Source organism: Nansenia antarctica, assembly GCF_963989245.1.
Source record: "Nansenia antarctica genome assembly, chromosome: 16".
Lineage (NCBI taxonomy): Eukaryota > Metazoa > Chordata > Actinopteri > Argentiniformes > Microstomatidae > Nansenia > Nansenia antarctica.
The window spans coordinates 6,996,337-7,011,336 of record NC_137686.1 but is presented as its reverse complement, the minus strand read 5'-3'; the positions used below and the strand labels follow the sequence as shown (position 1 = coordinate 7,011,336).

Genomic DNA, 15,000 nt, shown 5'->3' with positions numbered 1-15,000 from the left:
GTCATCAAAAAGTACAACAAAATGTATTTTTATTCACGGTCAGCACCCCTGGAGCAATTAGCGGTCGAGTGCCTTGCTCAAGGGCACGACGGCAGTGGTAGGCACCTTAGATATGATGCCAGCAAACCCCTGAGGTGGGATGGAACCAACGACCTTCCGATTGCTAGCTGCTAGCTAACACCTACCAAGACAAGGATAGTACTCAGACAGCACGGGCTAGCGTAGCATATGTCTCACTCTGTGGTTGTCCTTCATTAGCAGGGTTGCCAGATTGTCATACGTCATGTGTTTATGTGGATTAAATATAGCCGTGTCCTGAATCAGGGGGATAGGATTCTCGCTGATATCACTCGAGGGAAACACGATCGTCACTGCTACGCCCGTGTAATTCACGGACGCAGGCACACACACACACACACTCACACTCACACTCACACTCACACACACACACACTCACACTCACACTCACACTCACACTCACATTTACACTCACACACATACTCACACACTCACACACACAGGAGTACAGGGCCCTGGTGGAGAGCTTTGTGCAGTGGTGCGACACCAACTACCTTTTGCTTAACACCAGCAAAACAAAGGAGTTGGTGGTGGATTTTAGGAGGAAGAGAAGGACCCCAGCCCCCATCACCATCAAGGGGGTGGAAGTCGAGAGGGTGGACTCCTACAGGTACCTGGGAGTACAAATTAATAACAAACTGGACTGGACTGACAACACCGAGGCTCTTCTCAGGAAAGGGCAGAGCAGACTGTTTTTCCTGAGAAGGCTGAGGTCTTTCGGTGTCTGCAACAAGCTGCTGCAAATGTTTTATCAGTCGGTGGTTGCCAGCCTTCTGTTCTTCGCCGTGGCCTGCTGGGGTGGAAACATCTGTGCCAGGGATGCTGCGAAGCTAAACAAACTGGTGAAGAAGGCCAGCTCTGTGGTGGGGACCGGGCTGGACAGCCTAGAGGTGGTGGCAGAACAGAGGATGGGGAAAAAACTGGCGGCCATGCTGGCCAATCCCTCCCACCCGATGTACTGCGAGCTGGCGGGGATGAGGAGCAAGTTCAGCCACAGATTTGTTCTCCCCCGTCAAAGTACAAAAAGATTTGGACAGTCCTTTGTTCCAGCTGCACTCCGACTCTACAACCAGGCCCTGCAGGGTGGGGGAGACCTGGAGCTGGAACTTTTGGAACTTTTTACTTATTGAGCCTGCACTGTTTTATGTATTTTATTGAATGTTTTCTGTTTTCTGTATTGAATGTTTTCTGCCCTAACTGAGCTGTTTGACAACAAAATTTCCCCATTGGGGACAATAAAGGTTTTCAATCAATCACACACACACTCACACAAACACAAAACATTACGAACATGCCCACCTGCACACATACTGTACTTCTACACACATGTATGCAAGTAGACACATACACACACACACACACACTCACAGTCACACTCTACCTTCACCAGATGGAGATTACACCGCTAATACACTCCTCTTTAAGCTCCCAGCGTTACTTGCTCACAATGTAGTGTGTGTATCTGTGTGTATCTGTGTGTGTGTGTGTGTGTGACTGGATTCGCTCAGACGTCCATGGTGAATTGACTGAGCTGCTACGACACGAGGAGATTTATTGGACAATTAAAAATGCAGAAAACCTGCTTCAGTTGAGGACAGACAGACAGAAATTATCATCTCTGCCTCAGCGGGTTTAGTCTTGTTCTGAAGAGACAGCAGCTCATGTTTAACACCAGAACAGAACCGTTTTACCTACTATAAGAGCCGCCTCGTCTTTACAATGAGAAGCTGCTACTTACACACAACGACCACTAGTTGGCCGTCATGTAAATTAGCCTGCCTCCTACATAGAAAAAAACTAAACAGAAAAAATAGCTTTATACTAGCTTATACTGATGTGATTTTGAATATGTAAGGATACTGGGTGGTAGAACGCACATATCTAGGAAAAGTCATGAAAGGAGGGTCCTGAAATGTTATCGAGTGCCACGGTATACATTTATTTTTACTCCATGGCTGTTCTAGTGTTAACAAGGGGATGCCCTGCAAAGTGTCCCATCATGCACCCTATGAAGTACAGTATGAAGTGTACAGTGTGTAACCTGTGACAAGTTTTCCCTCGGGGACATTAAAGTATAATCAATCAATCAATCAAAAACCCTGTGTCGGTGCCACACTCAGTGTTTTCCACCCTAGTACCCTTGATCGAACCCTAGATCTAAACTGACCTGCTCTATATCTGTGTGTGTGTGTGTGTGTGTGTGTGTGTGTGTGTGTTTGTGTGTGTGCATGAGTGTCTGTGTGAGTGTGTGCGGGCATGCATGTCTGTGTGTGTGTGTGTGTATGTCTGTGTGTGTGTGCGTGTGCGTGCGCGCGCTAGTGTGTGTGTGCGTATGCGCGTGCATGCATGTATATCTGTGTGTGTGTGTGTGTGTGTGTGTGTGCGTGTGCATATATCAGGGTTCCCATGGGTCCTTGAAATCCTTGAATGTTTGTGAATTTGAGAAAAAAAAATCAAGGCCTTAAAAGTTTTTGAAAATAGACATGGGTCATTGGAAGTGCTTGAATTCCCCTCTCTCTCTCTCTCTATATATATATATATATATATATATATATATATATATATATATATATATATATATATATATACAGTATATCTCTAAAAGACATATCTATATTCAAAAATGTTTTACTTAGCTCGTCAACTAGTAAATAAGTCTCTGTATTGCTTAACTTTACACATATTTTACAATATATTGTTTTGCTGTGCTGTGGTAGAGAAGGCAAGAGACCATCTAGTGTTCAAGCCTCTACATTCAAGCCTCTCTTTTTAATTGTCTGTGAGCGGAGAGTTCCTATTATATAAATTCTCATCTAGATCTGTCTCAGACTATGCTGTGTTGGGTCCTTGAATTTGAGGGAATTTTGTCTTGTAAGTCCTTGAAAGGTGCTTGAATCTGATGTTTCAGAAGGTGTGGGAACCCTGATATATGTGTGTGTGTGTGTGTGTGTGTGTGTACCCTCCCTCCAGTACTCTCTGTGTAATGAGCCTCTGATCTCTAACTCATTCTCTCTCTCTCCCCCTCTCTCTCTCTCTCTCTCTCTCTCTCTCTCTCTCTCTCTCTCTCTCTCTCCCCCTCTCTCTCTCTGTCTCTCTCTCTCTCTCCTTCCCTCTCTCTCTCTCTCTCTCCCTCTCTCTCTCTCTCTCTCTCTCTCTCCCTCCCTCTCTCTCTCTCTCTCTCTCTCTCTCTCTCTCTCTCTCTCTCTCTCTCTCTCTCCAGTACTCTCTGTGTAACGAGCCTCTGATTGAGCTGTCCAACCCCGGGGCCAGCGGCTCCATCTTCTACGTAACCCGTGACGACGAGTTCATCATCAAGACCGTCAACCTGAAGGAGGCGGAGTTTCTGCAGAAACTACTTCCTGGGTACTACATGGTGAGTGTAGCACCACTCCCAAGCCCCTCCCTCCCTCCCTCCCTCTCTCCTCGGAGTGTGTGTTTGTCTTTTGGATGAGATCTCTTTGGATGAGATTACCCAGGGTGCCTCGCTGTCCGATCTGTCTTTGGGCCAGCGACGGTTTGGTTTGTTGACGTTTAATGGGGCTTTGCGCGTGTGTGTGTGTGCGCATTTTGTGTGCGTGTGTGAGTGTGTGCGCATTTTGTGTGTGTGTGTGAGTGTGTGCGCGTGTGCGTGCGAGCGTATATGAGTGTGTGTGTGTGTGTATGTGTATCTGTGTGTGTGTGTGTGTGTGTGCGCGTGCGTGTGTGTATGTGCGTGTGTGTGCATATATGAATGTGTGTGTGTGTGTGTGTGGTCTGTCACAAGACACACTGTAAAGCCCCATGACCACGGGGGTCCGAGGCGTTGGCAGCGTTAGATCACGATGCCGTCTGTCAGGTGGGCCGTGGGCCAGGCACAGGGACGCTTCCCTCAGAACATTCCAGAAGACTGTCCACAACCCTCATCTACAGCTGTTCCATGTGGACAAGAAAGAAATATGAATTATGATAACAGACTTCTAGTCTTGGACACCGTCAATGTCTTTATCTCTTTCTTGTCTTCCCTCTCCTCCACGCCCACCTCTCTCTTCCTCCTTCCCTTCCTCCACCTCTTCTCCTTCCTCTCCTCCTCATCCTCCACTCCTCCTCTTCTACCTCTCCTGCTCCTCCTCCTCCACTCCTCCTCTTCTTCTTCTCCTCCTCCACTCCTCTTCTTCCCCCTCCTCCTCTCACCACTTTATCCTTTCTTCCTCTTTCCCTTCCTCCTCTTCTTCCTCTCATCCTCCACTCCCCCCCTTTCCTCCTCTCCTCCTCCTCCTCCTCTGCTCCTCCCCTTCTTCCTCTCCTCCTCCTCATCCTCCGCTCCTCCCCTTCTTCCTCTCCTCCTCCTCCCCCCCCCCCCCTCCTACAGAACCTGAACCAGAACCCCAGGACCCTGCTCCCCAAGTTCTTCGGCCTCTACTGCGTCCAGTCCGGGGGGAAGAACATCCGCATCGTGGTGATGAACAACGTGCTGCCGCGCGCCGTGCGCATGCACCTCAAGTTCGACATGAAGGGCTCCACCTGCAAACGCCGCGCCTCCAGGAAGGAGCGGGAGAAGGCCAAGCCCACCTTCAAGGACCTGGACTTCATCGAGGACGTGCCGGATGGACTGACCCTGGACCAGGACACCTACGGAGCCCTGCTGAAGACCCTCCAGAGAGACTGTCTGGTGAGAGAGAGAGAGAGAGAGAGAGAGAGAGAGAGAGAGAGAGAGAGGAGGAGGAGAGGAGGAGGAGGAGAGGGCTTCCTAGAAGACCCTCCAGAAAGTCTGTCTGGTGAGAGAGAGAGAGAGAGAGAGAGAGAGAGAGAGAGAGAGAGAGAGAGAGAGAGGAGGAGGAGAGGGCTTCCTAGAAGACCCTTCAGAAAGACTATCTGGTGAGATAGAGAGAGAGAGAGAGAGAGAGAGAGAGAGAGAGAGAGAGAGGAAGAAGAGGAGCAGGTGGGGGGAGGGAGAGGAGTGGAGAGAGACTAGATCAAGATGCATAGAGCTTCCTAGAAGACCCTACAGACCCTACAGATAGACTGGTGAGAGAGAGAGAGAGAGAGAGAGAGAGAGAGAGAGAGAGAGAGAGAGAGAGAGAGAGAGAGAGAGAGGAGGAGGGGGGGGGGGGTGAGGAGTGGAGAGAGATTAGATCAAGATACATAGAGCTTCCTAGAAGACCGTGGGAGACTGTCTGGTAAGAGAGAGAGAGAGGGAGGTGGGGAGTGGGGCAGAGAGAAGGGGGAGAGACTAGACCTGGAGGGAGACCCTACAGAGAGATGACCTTGTGATGGAGAGAATGTGGAGGAGGAGGAGGAGGAGGAGGAGAGGTAGAGGGTTAGAGGATAGAGTTACCTCAAGGCCAATGATATCGATAGACTATCACCTCCATTTTGGGTCTGTATGGGATATGATACACCCTGCTATTAATAGAACCTCCATTTTGTGTCTTTGAGGGATATGGTATCAATATAATAGAACCTCCATTTTGTGTCTTTGAGGGATATGGTATCAATATAATTGAACCTCCATTTTGTGTCTGTGAGGGATATGGTATCAATAATATTGAAAAGCCTATCTGATCCAGTGACTAACACTGACAGATATAGAGTGGTTGGGGGCGGGGTTAACCAGCTATTGTTACCGCCCATTACCTGGCTGTGCGAAGGGGTGAAAAAGAACAACTTTTTCTCTGGATTGTGATTTCAGGGGTACCTGAAACATTCAAATACGCTTGTCGTCTTCAAGTTGTTTCTGATTTCAATGTATGACACATCATTCGAAAGATACAATCTGTATTTGTGTGTCCGAGGTGACACATATATATATACACGGTTCCCATGGGTCCTTGAAATACTTGAAAGTTTGTGAATTTCAGAAAAAGAAATCAAGGTCTTAAAAGTTTTTGAAAATAGACATGGGTCATTGAAAGTGCTTGAATTCCCCCCTCTCTCTCTCTCTCTCTCTCTCTCTCTCTCTCTCTCTCTCTCTCTCTCTCTCTCTCTCTCTCTCTCTCTAAAAGAAATATCTATATTAAAAAATGTTTTACTTAGCTTGTCAACTAGTAAATAAGTCTCTATTGCTTAACTTAATACATATTTCACAATATATTGTTTTGCTGTGCTGTGGTAGAGAAGGCAAGAGACCGTCTAGTGTTCACACATTCAAGCCTCTCTTTTTAATTGTTGTCTGTGAGCGGATAGTTCCTATTATATAAATTCTCATCTAGTTCTGTCTCAAACTATGCTGTGTTTGGTCCTTGAATGTGAGGGAATTGAGTCTTGAAAGTCCTTGAAAGGTGCTTGAATCTGATGTTTCAGAAGGTGTGGGAACCCTGATTCAAATACACCTGTCGTCTTCAATTTGTTTCCGTTTATTTCAATGTATGACTCATCATTTGAAAGCTTACAATCTGTAGTTTCACCACATAAAAGTAAAAAGTAAAAAACGGCAAAACACTGGCGTGGTGACACATACATAATAGAACCTCCGTGTTGTGTGTGCAGGTGTTGGAGAGTTTCAAGATCATGGACTACAGCCTGCTGCTGGGGGTCCACAACAAGAGCCAGGCGGGCCAGGAGTCCCAGGGGTCGCCACCAGGGGGCGACGAGAAGAAGCCGGCCCCCCAGAGGGCTCTGTACTCCTCCGCCATGGAGTCTATCCAGGGAACCAAGTCCTGCAGGGACACTCTGGACCACGATGACACGTGAGTCACACACACACACACACACACACACACACAGACACAGATATGAAGATAGATATGGGTCAAAACTACACTCACGCGCACACACATGCGTACACACACACACACACACACACATACGCATACCTATCGGACACACATACACACACACACACACACACGCCCACACACACATACGCCCACACACACACACACACACACACACACAGATATGAAGATAGACATGGGTCAAAACTACACACACAGACACACACGCGTACACACACACACACACACATACCTATCGGACACACACACACACACACAAATACCTACCTATCGGACATACACACACACACACACGCCCACACACACACCCCCCCACACACACACACCTATCGTGTACATTAGAACACAGGCTTTTCCCTCTCTCTCCAGGATGGGCGGCATCCCGGCGGTGGGCGTGAAGGGAGAGCGTCTCCTGCTGTTCGTCGGCATCATCGACATCCTGCAGTCCTACAGGTGAGAGACGTGACTCACGCCGTCTGAGTCACGGTGACACGCCGAATCGCTGACTCACTCACTGAATCATTTACCATCCGTCCTGCTGTGAGGTAACTGAGCCGTATGGATCAAGTCTTCCTGGGTTTCATCAGACTGTCCTTGTCTTGTTTGTCTGGTTCGCTAGGCTCATTAAGAAACTGGAGCACTCGTGGAAGTCCTTGATCCACGATGGGGTGAGTGTCTCAGCCTCCTTCTTCTTCTCCTCTCCTCTGCGCAGCCCTCCGGGCTGTCGGGGTTTGTGATCATTAGCTAGGGAGCCGGGCGTTAGACCGCCGCGCTCGGCTTACCGCTTGAATAATTCAACGGCGGCGGAAAAGACGTCAGACTTTCAATACTGTGTGTGTGTGTGTGCGTCTCTTTGGGTTACACACTGGCGCACACACACACACACACACGCACGGGTGTGCGCATGCATGGAGCGGAGAGACGGACAGACTGGAACACGCACACATAGGCAGAAACGCACACACAGACAGACAGACAGACTCAAACACACACACACACACACACAGACAGACGGAAACACACACAGACAGACGCATGCACGCACGCGCGCACACACACACACACACACATTCAGATACACACACACACACACATGCATACACACACGCACACACGCACAGACAGACAGACAGACTCAAACACACACACATAGACAGAAACACACACAGACACGCACACACACACACACGCACGCACACACACACACACACACACACACACAGACACACACACACACAGACACACACACACACACACACAGACACACACACACAGACACACACACACACACAGACACACACACACACACACTGAGTGATGTTCTGCCTCTCTCTCCCTCAGGACACAGTGTCGGTTCACAGACCTAGTTTCTATGCCGACAGGTTCTACAAGTTCATGAGCACCACCGTCTTCAAGAAGAGCTGCTGTGAGTCCAGAACCAGAACACAGCCCACATCACATTTAATAACATCACTTTTTTTTTTTTACATTGTTAAAAACCTCATTTGATTTAACTTGGCCCTGTGAAAGCGTATAGGCCATATTCTGCTTGTCAATATCGTTAGCCTCATAGCATAATTGCCTATGTCATGCTTCACTTGTGGTCAGCCGAGCCATCTTTGTATGTAGTGTCAAAAATGCCAAATGTCAGAGATGACTTAGGCAGGTAGCGATTTTGGAATGTAACAAGCATTCTGATAAGGCAGTAGGCAATAATGCACAGTGAATCAGCAGTGTTAGGAGAGTAGAGTCAGGCAGATATCTACATTTGGCCCAAATATGACTTTTATGCAAATTATGATATGAAATAGAATATGAAATTATGCTATGAGGCTAACGATATATATACCAAAAAGATTTTAAAAAAACGTATGACAGTAACGCTGGATTGGGCGCTGTCCTGTGATTGGTCTGCAGCGCTGCGGTCTTCTCCCTCCAAGAGGGGGCGGGGCGGCGCCATGCCCATGCCCAAGAGGAGCGTCTGTGGAGCGGGCTGGGCGGCGGGGGAGGACCCCTTAGAGAGCGAGGAGAACCAGGAGAACCAGGACAACCTGAGAGGCGCTCGCAGCTTCCCCCTGATGGACGACGAAGGTACTGCGCCCTCCCGGTCTTAATGGTTTAACAGACGCTTGTATCCAAAGAGACTTCCAGTTAGAGATCACAAGGACAGTCTCTCTGGAGTCACTTAGGGCCAAGTGTCTTACTCAAGGGACGATAAACAAACAGGTATACTGTCATTTTCAGACGAGGAGCTGGAAAAAACAAACCAATACAGGCCTAATGGTAGAAGTGTGTAGTTCTATATGGTATCAATGGATACATACGGATGATGAATTTGACTAAGCCTACCTCAATATGTTTATGTTATGTGTATCTAAAACCAATAGGCCCCTATGATTTGTAGTTCAATACATAATAATAATAATAATAATAATAATAATAATAATAATGAATTGGATTTGGATTGCACTTTTCATTCAAAAGAATATCAGAGTGCTACAGAGTTAAAAAGAAACAGTCTAATATAATAAGTTAAAAACGGTATGATCATATGGTATGATTGTTCTATGATTCTCCTACTGCCATTTAACTGAACTCAGCAAATACATGATGTACTGGTCTGTAAGATAGCAGGCTTATCTATGTGTATCAGATATCTATCAGTAAGCCTGACATGTGTTCAACTAAATTCCCTGCTCCCTAATCACCATGTAATTAGGCCTACTTCAAGGCTAACCCACATTTCAGTACTTCTCCTAATTAGCTGTCCTCATTTTATTACACGTCCACAAATATCCACTCCAATTTAAATTGCGGTCAAGACTCGCTGTAAACAAACATCACTCTCGTGCAGGAAAAAGAAAAAAGGAAAAGGAAAAAAAGGATCTGCATCCTTTGCATATCACGCAAGATACATAGTTGCTCTACTTATACGTGTCTATCATTGATGAATTATGGGTGATGAATTATGGGTGGGTGTATGGAAAATCCCTATCCATTAACGTGGGAATAGGGCACACCTTCAAGTAATCACATTACTGTTATTATTAATCACATGGATTATTGCTCTCTCTCTCTCTCTCCCTCTCTCTCTCTCCCTCTGTCCCTCTCCTGCTCTCTCTCTCCCTCTCCCTCTCTCACTCTCTTTCTCTCTCCCTCTCCCTCTCCCTCTCTCTCTCTCTCTCTCTCTCTCTCTCTCTCTCTCTCTCCCTCTCCCTCTCTCTCTCTCTCTCTCAGGTCACCCTTGCACACCTCCATCCTTTGAAGATGCGACCACGGTTTCCATAGCGACGACGCTCTCTTCCAACAACTCCCTTCCTACCACTCCGTTTGATACGCCAGAGCACCCTCGCTACAGGTACACACACACACACACACACACACACGCAAAATAACTTGTGTACATTCGTACACAACAGACAAAACAACGCCAACAAAAAACAAACAAACAAGCTAACTAGCAACAAAGCTAGCTAACAATCTAACGCCGGAGTGGCTAGCCTAGTAAACACTGACACAGCTAATACACACACACACACACACACACACACATAAAACACACACACACACACACACACACACACCTGAGCATGTCATCATGTCGTCGTCGTCCCCCCCCCTGACAGGAGACCGCCACATTCCCCCAGCGTGCGTGAGGCGAGGACACAACAGGAGGTGGTGGAGGTGCATGATGGGAAACAGACCATCACAGTGGAGGCGCAGCTGAGGTACACACACACACACACACACACACACACACACACACATACACACACACACGCACGGGCGCTCCTTACGTAACCGGTCGTGTGTTGTGTCTCTTCCACAGTGACGTTCCCAAGAACACTGAGCTCACACAGATGGCCGACGCCGCCTCAGCCACCCCCCCCTCCTCCTCCACCCTCCCTCCCTCCTCTCCTCCCTCCGTCCCCCCCTCCTCCTCACCCCACCTCTCCTCCACCCTTCCCCCGTCCTCCATCCCTCCCTCCGCCCCTCCTCCCTCCTCCACCCTCCCTCCACCCTCTCCCTCCGTCCCGCCTCGCTCCTCTCCCTGCCTCTCCTCCACCCTCCCCCGCTCCTCCATCCCTCCCTCCGCCTCCCCCGCCGTCCCGCCTCGCTCCTCTTCCCGCCTCTCCTCCTCCACCCTCCCTCCCTCCTCCTCCTCCTCCACCCCTCCCTCACACCCTCCCTCCTCCACCCTCCCTCCCAACGTCCACCCTCCCTCCTCCTCCTCCGCCCTCCCTCCCTCCGTCCCCCAGCGCTCCTCCTCCTCTGCCCTCCCCCACTCCTCCCCCCTCCCCTGCACCCCTCCCTCCTCCCTCCCTCCCAGCCCCCAGGTGACGGCGGGGAGCGCGGCGTCCAATCGGCTGTCGGCGTCCGTCAGCCACAACTCTCTGGAGGGGGAGGTGCCTGTGTCAGACATCTACTTCGTAAGTCCCGCCCCCTCTTTTCTATATCAGAACCAATCAGAACGTGTTATACTGGAGCGATGGAGTAAAGATGGAGTAAAGATGGCTACTTGACCTGACGCTTCCCCTGCTTGTTCTCCCTGTGTTTGGTTTGAACGGGGGGGTCTTTTACAGTGGGGCAGTCAGGAGAGCGTGGTAGAGCTGTGAGGGTGAGGGGTGTGTGTGAGGGCTCGCGTGTGTGTGGGGGGGGTCTGTGTGTGTGTGTGTGTGGGGGGGGGGGGGGGGCTTTCATTGATCAAGAGGTGTGCACTGCAAAAAGTAAATCTAAATAAGATGAAAATCTGAATCTTAAATGAATCTTTAATCAAGGCAATGGAAACTCGATTTCTGCCTGGCTACACTCGTTTAAAGATATCTTTCACTTGTTTAAAGAATTTTTTTCTTGGCAAGGGAAATATCCCTGTTCTGTTGGCAGATCATTTTGCTTATTTTAAGAAAGATTTTCCCCATTTTATTGCATTTTTGTCTTGTTTTTTTAAGAGCTGAACTTTTTGCAGTGTGATCAAAAAGCATGTGGATGACAATTGACGTTGCCAGTCAAGACTGCACTGTGTGTACCCACCTGTGTTTCAATGAGGGGGTGGGGGTGAGGGGGGGGGGGGCGGGGTTCTTTGACAGCCAACCTTACATTTACATTTACATTTTTGGCATTTAGCAGACCTTTAGAGAATCGATGGACCAGATTGATTTAAAAGAGACATGCGAAAAAAAATAGGTGGCACTTAACACTTAATGTCAGAGAGGCTGGCGGGCGAGAGACGCCATACCTACTGTAGACACGCTTCTCTGACAGCCAACCTTTAGAGAATCGATGGACCAAATTGAAATGAAAGAGAGACATGCAACAAAAAAAGAAACTAGGTGGCATTTAATGTCAGAGAGGCTGGGAGACATGACACCTACAGTCGTCACGGAGCCTGGCTTGCCTGCTGCGTATGGCACGTTGCATGTTGCATGTCTATGACAGGGTCTGGTGAAAAAGTCCTCAAGGTCATTTTTCTTTCTTTTTTTTTCCAGATTATGAAAGTGCAGATTGTAAGCTTTCAAAATGTGTCATACATTGAAATCTGAAAAAATATGTTTATTTGAATGTTGGTAACAACCTCAACCCAAATACCAGAGAAACTCGCTCTGAATCAAAACACACGCAAAACAGCTGCTAACAGCTAGCGGCTAAAAAGCAACATCGCTAGGAACTTTGCATGTTTAGCAACATCACAACATGCTGATAGAACAACAACATGCTGATAGAACAACAACAGGCTAAAAACACATAACTAGACATCATTGGATGATCACACAGTCCTTGATTTTGAACACGTCCTAAAACATACGTTTGTTTACAAGCCATGTGTCACTTAGCCTACCCAGTAGCCTACGGCAGACGAGACAGTGAATCCAATTCACAAACAAGAAGTGTTTAGTGATCCTAAAACTGTCGTTTGTTGTATTGAGTAAGAAATACATTTAAAAAAGAAGCTTTTTGCTCATCTGCGCGACTTGAGAACTGCCGACATTTTCACCAGCCCGTGTCACATGTGTAGTGTGTGTGTGCGTGTGCGTGTGCGTGTGCGTGTGTGTGTGTGTGTGTGCGTGTGTGTGTGTGTGCGTGTGCGTGTGTGTGTGTGTGTCCCTCCCCCTCATAACCATGTTACCATAATTCATACCGTACTTCTCCAGCGGTGTCTGAAACAGCGTCTCATATAGTTCATCCGCTCCTGTCCTTTTTCTTCACACATTTCTACATTTGTACTTCTTCATCTTTTCCTTTTCTATGGACTGTCATCCCCCCTTCACACCGTCTCACCATCCCTCACTTTCTCTCCATTTCTCTCATCCCCTGTTCCATATATGTGCATGTGCGTGTGTGTGTGTGTGTGTCTGTGTGTGTGTGTCTGTGTGTCTGTGTGTGTGTGTGTGCGTATGTGTGCGTATGCGTGTGTGTGTGCGCACGCATGTGCGTGTGTGTGCATGTGTTGGTGCATGACCAGTATGCGGACGGGAGGTATTGGGTGTACTCCCCGGTACTGAACCGCCGCAAGCTCAACTCCAGCAGCTCCAGCTGTAACGTAAGTCCCAACCAAGATGGCCGCCAGACCCCCGAGTAGCTCCTCCCTCCCTCCCCTGAAGGGGGTCTGTCGTCTCGACTGATAAACACAATAATCTGACCCAGTCCACTCCTGATAAACACAATAATCGGACCCAGTCCACTCCTGATAAATACAATAATCTGACCCAGTCCACTCCTGATAAATATAATAACCCTGACCCAGTGCACTGGCCCATGCAATAAATGCAATAAAGCAGCTTGTGACTGTTGTGAAGGAGGTGTGCAATAAACCGGAGCATGCAGATAATCTGGAAGCGAGTAGAAACGTATTTCGAACGGTACCGCCCGCTCCGTTTTCAAAGTAGACCCTGGGATGGGAGGGAGCGCCCCTCAGACGTCAGATGGAGGAGCGCAGACCCCCCCATCCCCCCCCGGATGCCAGTGTCATCCCCCCCCCTTCTCTGAAACGTCTTTAGTTTGGATCTGGATTTTCCTCAACGTCTCCATGGGTCGTATCCCAGAGTCTCCCTTTAAACAGAGTTTGCTCCGCTTATTGCGTGTTGCACTTATCAGGAGTGAGGCTGTATCAGCTCACAGGATTGGAGTTGCCCCCCACCCCACCCCACCCCCCCCCCGCGCTTGTAAAGCATCTCCAAGCAACCCACGTTGTGTAGATATGATAGAGAGTCAGTCCATTAATCAGGATTAGCAGCAAAAGCCCACCCTGTAGCCCCTCACAGGATTGCAGTTGCCCCCCACCCCACCCCACCCCACCCCCCCCCCTGAGTTAGAAGGACCTCAGCCTCTTCAGGACTTGTTGAGGAAGCATGTCCCTCCAGGAAATCCAATCTTTTCCCTCAAAGTTTTCCCTTTCTTCCTCATCCTCTGTTCCTGTGTTGCTGTTGCGGCCCCCTGCTGGCCTGTTGGTGTAACGGCAGGCGCAGGAGGACAGGAGCTGGATGTACTCTCCCCTGCACTACGGCTCCGAGTCCAGACCCGCCTCCGATGGGGAGAGCGAGACAGTGAGTGTGCGCTTCCTTCCCTCGCACCCTACGAACGAAGTATGCACTCCACGCTTCGACAATACAAACAACTGTCTCTTCTAATACCCCCCCCCCCCTCTCTCTCTCTCTCTCTTCTCTCTCCCTCTTTCTCTCTCCACCTCTCCACAGTAAACTGGGTGCTACTGTACAGTGAAGAGTAGAAGTGAGTCGGAGGAGAGAGGGGGGGTCGTCGACTCCTACAGGACAGAAGCTATGGCCGCTTTTACGAATCCTCTACGACGCTCTAGAAGCTTCTACGATGCTGTATAGCGGTGGATGACACTGGTGGCCCAAACTGCATGTGAAGGCTTGTTTACCCCGACCCTGAGAGGAAGAGAGACTCCGAGGAAAGCTATTGGAAGACACACACACACACACACACACACACACACACACACACACACACGCACACACACAACACACACACACACACACACACACACACACACACACACACACAACACACACACACCCACACAACCCTAAAAAATGAAGTATGCAACAGTACAGTACCAATAATTCTAAAAACTAACCAACCTATACTGTATGTGTCCATAACCAACACTTTAAAAACCTGTATGTAAAACATTACTCCGTCAAAGCAAGAGAGACTTTGTGTTGTCAGAAACAACCGTCATGCAAACCCC

The 15,000-nt window shown here is 48.7% G+C and overlaps 1 protein-coding gene across 1 annotated transcript in view; it reads left to right on the top strand.

Moving 5' to 3' along the window:
* LOC308171712 (phosphatidylinositol 4-phosphate 5-kinase type-1 gamma-like) overlaps positions 1 to 15,000 on the top strand; it is a gene marked incomplete at both ends in the record, with an annotated part of 21,067 nt that overhangs the window by 5,300 nt on the left and 767 nt on the right. The window contains 13 exons of the mRNA XM_080546584.1: positions 3,299 to 3,451; positions 4,427 to 4,726; positions 6,544 to 6,743; positions 7,161 to 7,244; positions 7,411 to 7,459; positions 8,133 to 8,217; positions 8,709 to 8,882; positions 10,029 to 10,149; positions 10,418 to 10,519; positions 10,621 to 10,669; positions 11,078 to 11,221; positions 13,252 to 13,329; positions 14,249 to 14,332. Coding sequence (XP_080402710.1) covers positions 3,299 to 3,451; positions 4,427 to 4,726; positions 6,544 to 6,743; positions 7,161 to 7,244; positions 7,411 to 7,459; positions 8,133 to 8,217; positions 8,709 to 8,882; positions 10,029 to 10,149; positions 10,418 to 10,519; positions 10,621 to 10,669; positions 11,078 to 11,221; positions 13,252 to 13,329; positions 14,249 to 14,332 — 1,623 coding nt within the window. The remainder of the gene's footprint in view (positions 1 to 3,298; positions 3,452 to 4,426; positions 4,727 to 6,543; positions 6,744 to 7,160; positions 7,245 to 7,410; positions 7,460 to 8,132; positions 8,218 to 8,708; positions 8,883 to 10,028; positions 10,150 to 10,417; positions 10,520 to 10,620; positions 10,670 to 11,077; positions 11,222 to 13,251; positions 13,330 to 14,248; positions 14,333 to 15,000) is intronic.